Genomic DNA, 12897 nt, shown 5'->3' with positions numbered 1-12897 from the left:
ATATCCCCAGTGCTGTTGCTAGAGTTTTTTCCTGCATGTGGACTGCACCAAGGCCATCTTGAATAGTTACATGTATCCCATAGACATTCCATTTATCTAAACTTGTTGGAATCACAGGCATTGGACAATGGCCATTAATGTCTACCAGCTACTTAGGAAATCTAGTTTTCTAAGGTTTCTTTTTTTTCACTACCAAATAGCTGAATGAACAGCGTCAAGGAAAACCAGTAATATTTAAGGTTATTTTGCCAAAAATCTGGGCAATTAAGACTAAGGATATATTGATATACATCTATAAGCAAATGTTAACTTCAGTGAGAACTGCATGTCAAAACAATCATTGCATCCACAAATATAGGTTGCTGAAACTATATTCAATTCTCAACGTGTTTCCTTTAAACTTGTGTATGGTCCCAACACTCTTTATGTCCTGATGCTTCCTATTTGGTTCTGTAATGTAATAGGTAGCCTTACTAAACAAAAGGTTGGTTCTGGGACAAGAAGGACTGGGCTAAGCTTGCCTTTCACAAGAAAGGTCAAGATCTGCATATCAGCTTCAGTTGCCTAGATGTCTAGATCAACTGATCTTTATGAACATGCAGTTTACACTACAACCCCTGCATATACACTTTTCTATGACATGGTCTGTTTAATTTGTCCAAGTTTGTGACAGGTTCACTTTAAGCTCTATTCACAATAGTGTTACAATATGAAACTATCATGTATATAATGATGGAACTTCTCATTCACTATTAATTATGAAACCTACTATATGTAATTTGCATATTTCTATAATACAAAAGAATCGAGTACATACAGTCTATGTTTTAAATACTATAAGACCAATGAAGGGAAAGCAGGATAAAAAAAAAGATCTGTGATTGGTTTAGTGCAGCCTCACACTAATTCTGACATAACTGTGATAACTGTATTGAATGCAAATAAATATACCCACTTACAGCTGATTTCCAGGGTTAAGAGATCCTAAATCTATTTCTTTATCAAACTCAGTTATAATGTCCTCCAGGGATCCATCATCTCCAAATGCTCCCCATTCCGTGTTGATGCACATCCTTCCTTCATCACCTTCAACAAGGTCAATGTTACTCAGGTTCTCCATGTAGCAAGCATTGGTACCAGTCCCTGTAAAGCAGTAGGAAAGAGATTGCACAAATACACCATTTTGTCTCCATTTTATGTAAGTATGACAAGACATGGTCTTAAATTCCCCAATTCTAAAACATTTAGGAGGTATATGTGCTCCGAGAAGAGCTAAAAGCTTCCTCAGCAAACACATTCTCATACTGAAAAACACCAGCGTTAATGCCAAGATCTCCGTGCTGTAATATCTTGGTGCAAGACTCCAGCAGCTCCAATACCTGATAAGGTGAATACAGTATTCCAGGGGTTAACTTAGCATTAGGAATTGTGTTAAAGACAGTGGGGGGAATTTATCAAATCAGGAGCAGACATAATCTGGAGCAGATTTGCACTGCAACCATTCAGCTTCTATCATTCATTTTCAAATCTTATCTGAGCAAACTGAAGAGAGATGTGGAATGGTTGCCACGGGCAACTGTTCCAGATTCTTTCTGCTCCAGTTTTGATAAATCCCCCCAGTGTTTTTTGGTTAAAAGTTAGAAGGCTGTGGTTAAGGATTTAGAAACTTTTTTTTCATTTAAAAGAGAGGGATGTTGTGGAAATGTTATTAGGATGTGTTTTTAGTGTATTGTAATATTTTGTCATTATGTCTCTCCGTGTCAGGGTTTGCTGCGTCACGCCCTATTGGAGCGTGACCCGGTTTAAATCCACACTAAGAGTAAACCATTGGAGTAGATATCTTATGCGTGGCGGAGCAGTGTCTTCTTGGCGAATGTATGGACGCCGGCTGGGGCCCCCGTGCAATGCATGGATTTATTGGCTTGCGTGGATGCATTTGTTTTATGAAAGGAACGTGCTTTTGTTGTCTCTAGTGCGCCTGATCAACCGCTGGAGATAATATAACGTTGTCCCTGTAAATAAGCACGCATGAGAATCATAGTAACGTTATTGGGCATTGATCACTGAGCAATGCTGGATAAAGTTCACTCCGGTGGTAACAGATTATTGTATTGTATACGTGTTTTGTTAGCTGTTGAAGTGATGGTGGTTTCCTATCTGCCCCACTTCCTGTCTGCCCCACTTCCTGTCTGACATCACTTCCTGTCGGGCAACTAAAAAAACAATAAGCACATACCTGTGCTGGGGCTCTTAGCATGGATCTAGCAAGCAAGCAATACCTGTCTCCTGTGTCCTAACTCTACATAACTCTACAGAGGTACTTCCAGTCCCTGCACAAAAGAGCGTAATACAACTGTGCTTTTAAGCACGGGGGAAATTCTTTGTGTTTGACATACTTTGGTGCAGTTTAGTGCAGCTTGGATTTGTGCGTTGAACCAAGCGAATTTCCATAACAGGGATTAAATATAAGGGTTCAGGTTAAGTATTGAGTGAGGTTTAAGTGTAAGGGACAGGGTAAAGCGACTTATTCATTATGTCACATAAAACGTGAAGAAAAGAAGAAGCTGAACACTTACTCCCCTAGAGACTGAAGGATTGTTCACTTTGCAAAGTAATTTTCCCTTAGCTTAGTGAATGTGGTAAAAATTCAGCCATTTTGATATTTGCATAACTTCTCCCAAGAGTGAGCCCATTGCTTACATCAAGGCTCTTGAGAAGAGTACTGAAGCTGGGTGTTGTAATGTTTCCAGGAAGCTATGTATAGCACCCTACCACCTCCTACAAACCACAATCTGCTTGCATTGCATAGCAAAGCACAGAGACCTGGGGCTGCTTGAGGTCCCGCACTTGCTGGGGACCTAAGGCAGCCTGCTGGGGACCTAAGGCAGCTGTCTTTGACAGTGTTGGTCCAGCCCCACATTTCCTCTTCCTCCTCCTCCTCCTTCCCACAGAGACAGGCACAGCAAGGGACAGCCCCACACTCGCCTGTACAGCCCTGGAGCCCAGCACCCACCCACAGAGTCCTGGAGAGCCTGGCACCCACCCACAGAGCCCTGGAGAGCCTGGCACCCACCCACAGAGCCCTGGAGAGCCCGTCACCCATCCGCAGGGCCCTTAAGTGCCAGGCACCCACCCGTAGAGCCCAGCACCCAGCTGTACAGCCCTGGTGAGATCCAAATGCAGCCCTGGTGAGACCGCACACAGCCCTGTATAATTGCTGTATAATCATGGAGTGATGGGATCTGTAGTCCTCTATTGCAGGTTGCCATTCTCCATTGCCTAATAATCACGGGTTGCGGAGATTTGTAGTCCTCTATAGCTGGTTGCCATTTTCCGTTGCTGTATAATCATGAATTGAGAGGATCTGTAGTCCTCTTTTGCTGGTTGCCATTCTCTATTGCTAAATAATCATGGATTAAGTTACAGTACTTCATAATTATAAAGAAACTGCCCTAAAATCATCAGTGTCTTGTTTTAGAAACATGTCTCATGTCCCTTTAAGAAAAAGTATCAGTAATTGGGATCAGCGAGTACCTGAGGGAAAGTACTTGTACTTGGTCTTGAAAACATGGTATCAGGACATCCCTATTTATTTTGGAAGAACAGTGTAGAAAAGAATTCCTTATGGTCCATACCAATTTTTTTTTTAGTTTTGGCCCCAGTTGAGGAGAGTTCTCCTCACTTCCTGTCACTGAGTAAGCAGAAAAAAAATGTGAGGTTGACCCTGAGACATGAAGACACTGACAGCAGTAACAAACTGACAGCGGTAGCAACCCATCTGACTTTTTTGAAAAATAATATTTTGTTGTTGTATCTTTATTTCTTCTACAGGACATGAGAGGAAATAACTCTGATAGGGACACGGAACACAGAGAAGTTCTTTTTCTTCTCCGTTCTGTCTAAAATTAGAGTCGGGAGGCTGTAAATGTTGATCAGTCATTTGTCACCATCAAAAAAGTATTCCAGAACCACGTTTACTGTTAAACAGTATGATGTGACAGAAGTATAGACATGTGCAATTAGTTTCGGAAAAATTTGTTTTTCAGAAAAATTTTCGTTATTCGGAGATTCGGATGTATCCGAACTTCCAAATAACTGAAATGACGAATGAAAACGAATCCGAATTTCCGAAAACGAAATTTCAGACGAAATTCGTTAGCGGTAGTCTGTACGAATTTCGTTGCAGCAAAGGGACATTAAAAAAAATATTTTTTTTAAAAAATGTGACTTTGCTGCAACAAAATTAATGAAACGGAACGAACGTGCGTACAGACTACCGAAACTAATTGACTTTCGGACTCAAATCCCGAAAAAGGAAATAACGCAAAATACAAATCAAAACTAATTTTTTGCTGGTGCACATGTCTAAGAAGCAATGGATGCAGCCATACTGAAAACATTGGTATATGCAGTCTATATGAAAATTGGATTTTCTGTCTTGCGTATTGAATATCAAAGTGGATTTTGATCAAGCAGAGAAAACTGCCTGCTCACCTTCCACATGGATGCATTGTATTTGAATTGATCAAAGACAGCCCAAACTATCTAATAATTGACCTGTGTATGGGTATCACTTACTCTAATTAATTACTCTAAATAACAGAAGTCTTATCACAAGCTGAACATTGATCTTAATTACCTACAATGACTCCGACTTCGCACAGGTGGTCATCATATCCACACGTCATCATTGTTCCCACTGTGTCATTGACCAGGGCCATGACTTCCACATTTGTGAACTAGAACATAAAAAAAAAAAAGTGGCTTGTTGGGAAATAATAAAAAAAAGATTACAGTAGAGCTGCAGCTAACGATTATTTTCAAAATCGATTAGTTAGCCGATTATTAAGTTCGATTAATCGGTTAATCGGATACAAAAATAAAATACATTTTAAAAAATGGCTCCAGTGATGGGACTTCTAGTTTGTATTGAGATTGTAGTCCATCACAGGAGCAAGCTTGGAGCAGTGGAAGTAAAAAAGAAAAAAGTGTGGTGTACAATATAGTGAAATGAAAAGTGTAAAATTATACAGCAATGAATGCAGAATACCAGCAGCTATAGAGGAATACAATAAATCCCAGCAATAGTACATTATAGCTAGCGGTATTCTGCATTGCGATGTATAATGTACTATTGCTGGGTTTTGTAGTCCTCTATAGCTGGTGGTATTCGGCATCGCACCACTGTATAATGTACTATTGCTGGGATTTGTTGTACTCCTCTATAGCTGGTGGTATTCCGCATTGCTGGTGGTATTCCTTGATTTGTAGTCCTCTATACAGTGCAATGCAGAATACCACCGCCTATATAGGAGTACAACAAATCCCAGCAATACATTATACATACAGTGTACAATGTATTACTGGGATTTGTATTCCTCTATAGCTGATGGTACATTGCTCTGTATAATATACAGCACAATGTACCATCAGCTATAGAGGAATACATATCCCAGCAATACATTATAGAACACCATGTGTGGGTGGGAGTGCAGGCTTACCTGAGCAGTCTTCCAGCAACTTGTTTCTGAGATCGGGCCTGTCTATCGGCGGCTATCATTCCCCCCACACCTGCTCCTCCTTACTTCTTCTCCCCCGAGTCCCTGTGCCGATCGTGGATTTGGACGGGCGGTGAGCGTGAGGCGCGGAGGAGGTGCGGGAGCGTGGATGCGGGCAGGTCTGGCAGCAGCGAGCATGAGGTGGGGAGGAGGTGTGGCGCGCAGCGTGTGTTGAGCTGTGAACAGGGCCAACTAATCAGAAGCCGATTAATCGATTATTGAAAAAGTTGACAACTTTTTCAATAATCGATTATAATCGATTATGTCGATTAGTTGTTGCAGCCCTAGATTACAGGTGATTAATGGATCTAAGAACATATAACTGTATTAATGCGACCTTGTGCTTACATGTGTACGAATGGCTCAATCTGTGCTTTGAGGAAAACCAACACTTGTGTATTATTATACAGGATTTATAGAGCGCCAACAGTTTGCGCAGCGTTTTACAGTATATGGAAGACATTACAATACAATTCAAGACAAGATGGTAAGGAGGGCCCTGCCCATGAGGGCTTATAATCTAAAAGAGAGGGGGAAGTGATACATGAGGTGGTAGCTGTGTGGGGATGAATTGTTTGAGAACATTATAGTTCAGTGGTAAGGTTGAGGTGGGATAGGCTTCCCTGAAGAGATGAGTCTTATGGGATCGCCTAAAGGCAGTCAGGATGGGAGATAGACGGACAGGTTGGGGTAAATAGTTCTAGAGGATGGGAGAGACTCTAGAGAAGTCCTGGAGGCGAGCATGGGAGGAGTTGACGAGGGAGCTGGAACGCAGTAGGTCTTGAGAGGAGCAGAGGGGACAATTAGGGTGATATTTTGAGACAAGGTTTGAGATATATCCGGGGGCAGAGTTGTGAATGGCTTTGTAAGTCATTGTTAATATTTTGAATGTTATGGGCTATTGGAAGCCCTGCAGGGATTGGCAGAGGGGGGTTGCAGACACTGAGCGGTTGGTTAGGTTGATGAGTCTAGCAGCAGCATTCATGATAGACTGAAGGGGGGATAGCCTGTGTAGAGGTGCGCCAATGAGGAGGGAGTTGCAATAGTCAAGACGAGATATAACAAGTGAGTGGATGAGTAATTTTGCGGTTTCATTGATGAGGAAAGGGTGTATTTTGGAGATGTTTTACGAAGGTGAAGGCGGCAGGATTTGGATAGTGATTGGATGTGGGGAAGAAAGGTAAGGTCCGAGTCAAGGATGACACCTAGCTCCTTGGGTGGGGGGAGGGATGAATGGTAGTGTTATCAATCTCAAGACAAATGTTGTGGTGCACTGGCAGGAGGAAATGTCATGAGCTCAGTATTTGAAAGGTGGAGTTTTAAGAAGTATTGCGACATCCAGACTGATATGTCAGTTAGTAGATTAGTGACACGCAAGGACACTGAGGGGGTGAGTTGTGGAGTAGAAAGATATATGCGAGTGTCATCGGTGTATATGTCATTATTCTGGAATGTGAAACTGTGAACTTGCAGGAAATGATCTGCACTCAGCCTGACACAAATACTCCAATATATCTAATTGTTGGACATAACTATGTGTGGCTTTCGTTCTATGCTGGTCAGAAACACTTCTCTCTTCCCTCTAAATTTCTCTTCACATCACAGGATAATGTGTAAGGCGGGGTTCACACCATAAACAGTGCGTTCCAGAGCCGTCAGCTAGTGGCACGCACTGTATTGCAAAAATAAGAACCAAGAGTATGATAGAAAGGGGTAGTTAGAAAATATGATAGGCTAAAAACCAACAGTATTACAATTCTTAATGTTGACATAGCAAAATTGTCAAAAGTAGGTGGCTGTGAATGAAATTGGTTAATACTACTTAAGAAAAAAGCACAATTAGGAAAAAGCAAACACAAATATTGCCTTGTTTTCAGCCTGTGACACTTATACTTATAATCAGGCCCGTCTTTAATACTGATCGGACCCTGGGCAAACATTTTCTTGGGCCCCCCCCCCAGGAATTTCTCTCACCTCCCCAACACCCAGAAAGAAAAAAAACAGCACACATAGATCATAGTGATTGTATGGGGTCACCAGGGCTCTGTGGGGACTGGTTAGACCACACAAAGCCTGGTAAAACCCCACAGAGCCTTTGTTAAGCTAGGGCTCTGTAGGGTCTCATCAGGACTTTGTAGGGGCCCAACAGGGCTCTGTGGGGGTCTCACCAGCCCTGGTTAAACCCCACAGAGCCTTTGTTAAGCTAGGGCTCTATAGGGGCTCATCAGGACTTTGTAGGGGCCCAACAGGGCTCTGTGGGGGTCTCACCAGCCCTGGTTAAACCCCACAGAGCCCTGGTGAGCCCCCACAGGGCCCTGGTTAAACCAGCGCTCTCCACAGCGCTCTCCAGGCCGTCACTCACCAGTACAGTGCTAGCCGTGTCTCGGGGGCAGGAGCTGGCAGGACCAGCCGGTACCGACATAGTATCCATCTGCTGCTGAAGATAAACTCTAAACTCCCAGCCAGAGATCCTCGTGTGGTGGATGGGAGGGGTGAGGTCTCTTCTCATTGGCTGGTGGGCAGAGCTCCAGAAGACCGAGTGAATGGACCGTACAGACGATCGAGGAAACGTATGAGCGCTCAGCCCTGTCACTGTCAAACTGAGAGTCTCAGTTTGACAGCGGCAGGGCTGAGAGCTCACAACGTTACCTGACTGCGAGCGAGGTGATGTGCTGTTCCGACAGGACAAACAAGGCGCCACTATTATTCATAGGGGCGTCGGGCCCCTAGGAATAATAGGGGCCCGGCGCTGAAGTGCTGTCCTCTGCAAAGGCTCCCCACCTCAGCATCGAGCCCCTATTATTCAGCCTTGGGCACCAGCTGCTTGCTGCTATTGCTGCTGCCCTACGGGACACATTGCCGATCCCTGCGCTACACGGCCGATCCGATCGGCAAGTTTCTGCTGGCAGCGGGCTCAAGGGGCAGCTGCTTTGGGCCCCACAGCCATGAATGGGCCCGGGGCAAGCGCCATCTTTGCCCCGCGTTAAAGGCGGCCCTGCTTATAATGTCACATCATAGCAACCATATCACATACTGCATGCTCATAACTGTATGGTTATGGTTCTAGGGCAAAGCCTTCATAATAATATAACAAAAAGATAAAGGGAATGCCCATGATGCTAATTGGATGTTTTGATGCTGTAACATATATTAAAAAAAGATAAGAATGTTTTTAAAACAAACCATATATAGTGCTGTGTGCTTAAATTAATATTGCTGGAACCATGAAAGTCTCACTTTGTATCCATGAAAGGCTTGGACAAGTTCTGACAATATGAAGGGATGCTTAAAATGGTAATTTTCTAGCCACATGGTTTAAATAATCTGGTTGCTGCTCAGGCACCACTGGTAGTGTTATAGTTTGACCCTACCTCTGCCACTGTCGCTGTTGCTAATTAGTTCTGCTGAGAGGCAAATGTGAAGAAAAACATAACAAAAAGGCATGTGACATAAAATAAAAAAGGAAAGGAAAAAACAGGATAAACTTTGAGTCATGGTAGCCCTATCTCCTCAGCAAAAGTCGATAGTTAGACTGACTTTTGTCAAAGGGACATGTTGGTAAATTGTTTGACCAACACTGCTTGCAGTCAAATCAGGTGCAAGTGGTGCCTACCACTGTCAGAATACAAAAGACACAGAGGGAAAGTTATACATTCACACTGTTAAAGTGAATGGACGAATCTGCCAGATTATTTCCTTAAGCCTCGCAAGCCGAAGGAAAAAATTATCTATCCGTGTGTACCCAGCTTTACATCCTCAATGACACCAGTGATTTTGAAACATACTGCACCTTCTTCTTCTTCAGGGTTTTACGCAGTGTCTCCACCACATCCTTTTCCTGCATGCCTCTTACTTTATACTCCTTTGTCCAGTTAATCAACACCCCCTTAAATAAACCAAATAAAGGTTAACTATCAATCTTAGAAACACAACAGGAAGTTAAACACTGTTACGTAAATGCAACATGATCTAAAATGGACACACACTTTTATTACGACCTGAATTTTAGAAATTATTATTATGATAAGAATAGGTAAAATTTCCTAATTTTTCAATGGTAGTAATTATTTGCTATAGTTAGATGTAATTTGAGATCCAGAGGCGTAACTAGAAACCCAGGGCCCCGATGCAAGAAACCATGAAGCGCCCCCCCCCTTTCCACCCCCCATAAAAAAATGTTGGTGCCTTGGCAGTTACCGGGGTAGTGCATGTATGTAGTCCCAGGAGACAGGGCCACCAGTTGAAATCATGAGACCCCACACAGATTGGGCTGTGCATATTAATTATTAATAATTTTTATTTTTTTGAAACATTATCAGGTTTTTATGTTATTTTTTTTAACTTTTTATCAATTTTTTTTTTCATTCTTATTTATTTACTTTTTGCTACGTTTCTATTTTATAAATTTTTTGGTTTTTATCCACTTTTCTTTTATTATATTTTACTTTTTTTCACTTAGCCACTGTGTGATAGCAATGAAGTTAACAAGCCCCTGTGTGATAGCATTAGGAGGAGACAGGCTCTCTTTATGAGCCTGCACTCCGATACAGAAGATAGAGCACACATGTGCTCTATCTTCTTTACAGCTCAATGTTGACAGCTGACACGGGAGCGCTGCGAGCAGAGCGGTCCTCTGTAACTAATCACAGAGCAGAACGGAGGTTCTCCGCTCTGCTCTCCGCTCTCTATCCTGAACTGCCTTGCTGTGGGCTGGGTTTCCCCCTGTAGGGCAGAGGACCCCGAAAACCACGGCACAGAAGAAGGCAGCCAGAGGGGGAGGAGGGGGTGGACCATGGAGGGGGGCTGGACAAGTCACAAGCAGGCTGCATACAAGTGATTTCAGTGGCTGACCACTCATTCAAAACGGCTCAGAGGTAAATATATTGGTTTTATAACAACAATTAGGATGTGCTGATCATTATGAATTTTAGAGCACATAGGCTCTTCCTATGCAGGCACTGTAGAGAGCACACTTGGACTTCAAAATGTGTTGATTTTACACAAATGTAACACCATCTGAAATTTAGAAAGACTACAACTAATTTAATAATAGTAGATAAACATGTTAATCATGAATTCATTATTTCAACAGCTTGTTTTAAAATGGCAAACTTCAATCAATTAGACTGGAGTTCTTCAATAAAGTGAATCTATCCCCTATGAACTGGAGTATGTAATGCTCACCTAAAAATCTATGTGGAAAGGCCTATTAGAGCATCAGGAACAAAGTCTTGCATATCTATCTATCTATCTATCTATGTTAACTGTTGGCAAACATTATACCTCATCAAGTTTGGTCTGCTTGCATGGAAATGAGAAGGTGAATCCAAGTGGAAGCTTCTCTGTTATTTGTCTCTTCTTCATGAAATCTCCAAGACAGTTGGCAACATATTCGAAAAGCTGTAATCAAATAATGACAAAACATTTAGAAAGGGTACTATACCACCAATAAAGCACTCTCCATTGTTGAACAGATACTGAAGTTAACACAATAACTACTAAATATATATATTTATTACTTTAATAATTTAACATTAAAGTTCCATCGCATTTAGCATACATACTGTAGATATCCATCAATAATATGAGTCCATACCATGATCTCCTGTTCTTTAGATTGCCAGTATTAAAAATATGGTATGTCATGCGGCTAATGAATGCTTACATTTTAGTTTCTTCTATCCTTGTTCTTTCTTCAGGTAGCCTCTCTTACAATTCCAAACCAAGCAGTATTGAGTGATATGACAGGTAACACAAGAGCAATGTTGTGGCATGAGTACTTTGATGTCATTTAAAAGGTCCATTGGCACTTGGGAGTTAATAAGGACTATCGATAAGGACAGGAACACCAGCAGTGGACCAAATGAACAGCAGGCCATGAAGCAGGAGCATAGTTAGAACACTGGCCAGCAGATAAGCAGTAAGGTACCAATGCAATAATAGGTAGAGTCACAGGAAAGGCCAGAGACAGCAACAGGCAATGAAATACAAAGTCAGCAGGCAGAGACATAGTCAGAGGGACAGGCTGGGGTTAGTAATAAATGTGCAGAAGCTTATATGAGTTCAGGAGCAGGGAATTCAAGAGAAGGTCACAGGGCAAGCCGGATGGGCAACAGGAGGTGTAGTAACAAATCAAGTTACGAGTCACATAATACTACTAAAGACCAATCGGCAGTGATTCCAGGTAAAGAATTTCTATCCCCATGGTATCAATAGTTACATTTATATACTCATTCCCTCCAGCGGTCTCTTAATTTGTAGCAGTGTATCTCATTACTAATTACATATATTTATGCTCTTTGATCCTCAGCTCATCTAGTGGCCATAATGTGGTATTTTCCCCATTTACACTGTTCTGTTTGAATATACCTATTGAAGTACATTCGAACAAAAGAGAAATTACACTAAGAACATTCGTTTTTGCCCCATTCTCACAATAGCTGGTGAACTTGCAGAGAACAAATTTACATGCAATTTCACTGAACAAATAAGTAATGCAAATGTTTTATAAACAGACCCCAAGGCGTGGCTCCTAGATCAACTTACTTCTGTTTTATTTCCAGTGATTATCTCATTGGGAGTTGGGTAAAACTGACTGTCCATGTGTACATTCTGCTTTCCATCTTCAGACACTTTAACTTTCAGAACTCTAAACTTAGAGCCACCCAGATCAAGGGCAAGGAAATCCCCTTTTTCTGTAATACACAGGTAAAAATAAAGTGATAGATAACTAATTATACACAAAAAGAGATGATAGAAACAAGATCCACAAGATATGTATACAGTGCATAAACATTGCATATTGTAAAGGTTTTGGTGCAGTCCAAAATAATAAACAAGATTTCTGATCCCTTTTGAAGCTGTTGGAGTGTGGAAAATTGCTATCAATACTATGATATTGTCATTATGGTGTCACTGGCCCCTTAGTGGTTCCTCGACAGCAATATATGGAGGGGGCATTTTCAAGGGGGAAATCAAGTCGTTCAGCTTACAGCAGATCCTTGGTTATCACAGCAGGTGCAAGGAAGCCATTTTCCTGGCAGAGTCTCAGACAGCAATAAATCCCATTAGGGGAACTAAAGTCCGTTTCAAGGAATTAATATAAAATTGAGTGTAAGTGTATTTATTTTAACTACCTACCTGAACCATCAGGAGTGGTCCTGACATAAGTGGGCAACATTTTCACTGATGCTGTTGAGTTTGTGTCCTTCTTTAGACCTTTGTCCATCTCTACTTGGAAACGAGCCATTATATCCAGTAAGTTTTCATCTGACAGACGCATGTGGTACAGAAACCGATCAACCTATAAGAAACACAGGATGCAAGAAAGACATTTTAT

At 41.8% G+C, this 12897-nt stretch overlaps 1 protein-coding gene across 2 annotated transcripts in view; it reads right to left on the bottom strand.

Moving 5' to 3' along the window:
• LOC108795794 (putative hexokinase HKDC1) overlaps positions 1-12897 on the bottom strand; it is a 32448-nt gene that overhangs the window by 17258 nt on the left and 2293 nt on the right. The window contains exons 2-7 of one of the 2 annotated variants that reach the window (XM_018567097.1): positions 12699-12861; positions 12105-12253; positions 10842-10958; positions 9349-9444; positions 4640-4739; positions 960-1143 (exon numbers count right to left, since the gene is read on the bottom strand). In XM_018567097.1, coding sequence (XP_018422599.1) covers positions 960-1143; positions 4640-4739; positions 9349-9444; positions 10842-10958; positions 12105-12253; positions 12699-12861 — 809 coding nt within the window. The remainder of the gene's footprint in view (positions 1-959; positions 1144-4639; positions 4740-9348; positions 9445-10841; positions 10959-12104; positions 12254-12698; positions 12862-12897) is intronic. The other variant, XM_018567098.1, reaches the window with a different exon arrangement.

Source organism: Nanorana parkeri, unplaced genomic scaffold (genome assembly GCF_000935625.1).
Source record: "Nanorana parkeri isolate BGI_ZX_2015 unplaced genomic scaffold, ASM93562v1 scaffold1005, whole genome shotgun sequence".
Classification (NCBI taxonomy): domain Eukaryota; kingdom Metazoa; phylum Chordata; class Amphibia; order Anura; family Dicroglossidae; genus Nanorana; species Nanorana parkeri.
Note: the sequence above shows the minus strand (reverse complement) of the source record. Positions and strands in the feature narration are given on the sequence as shown.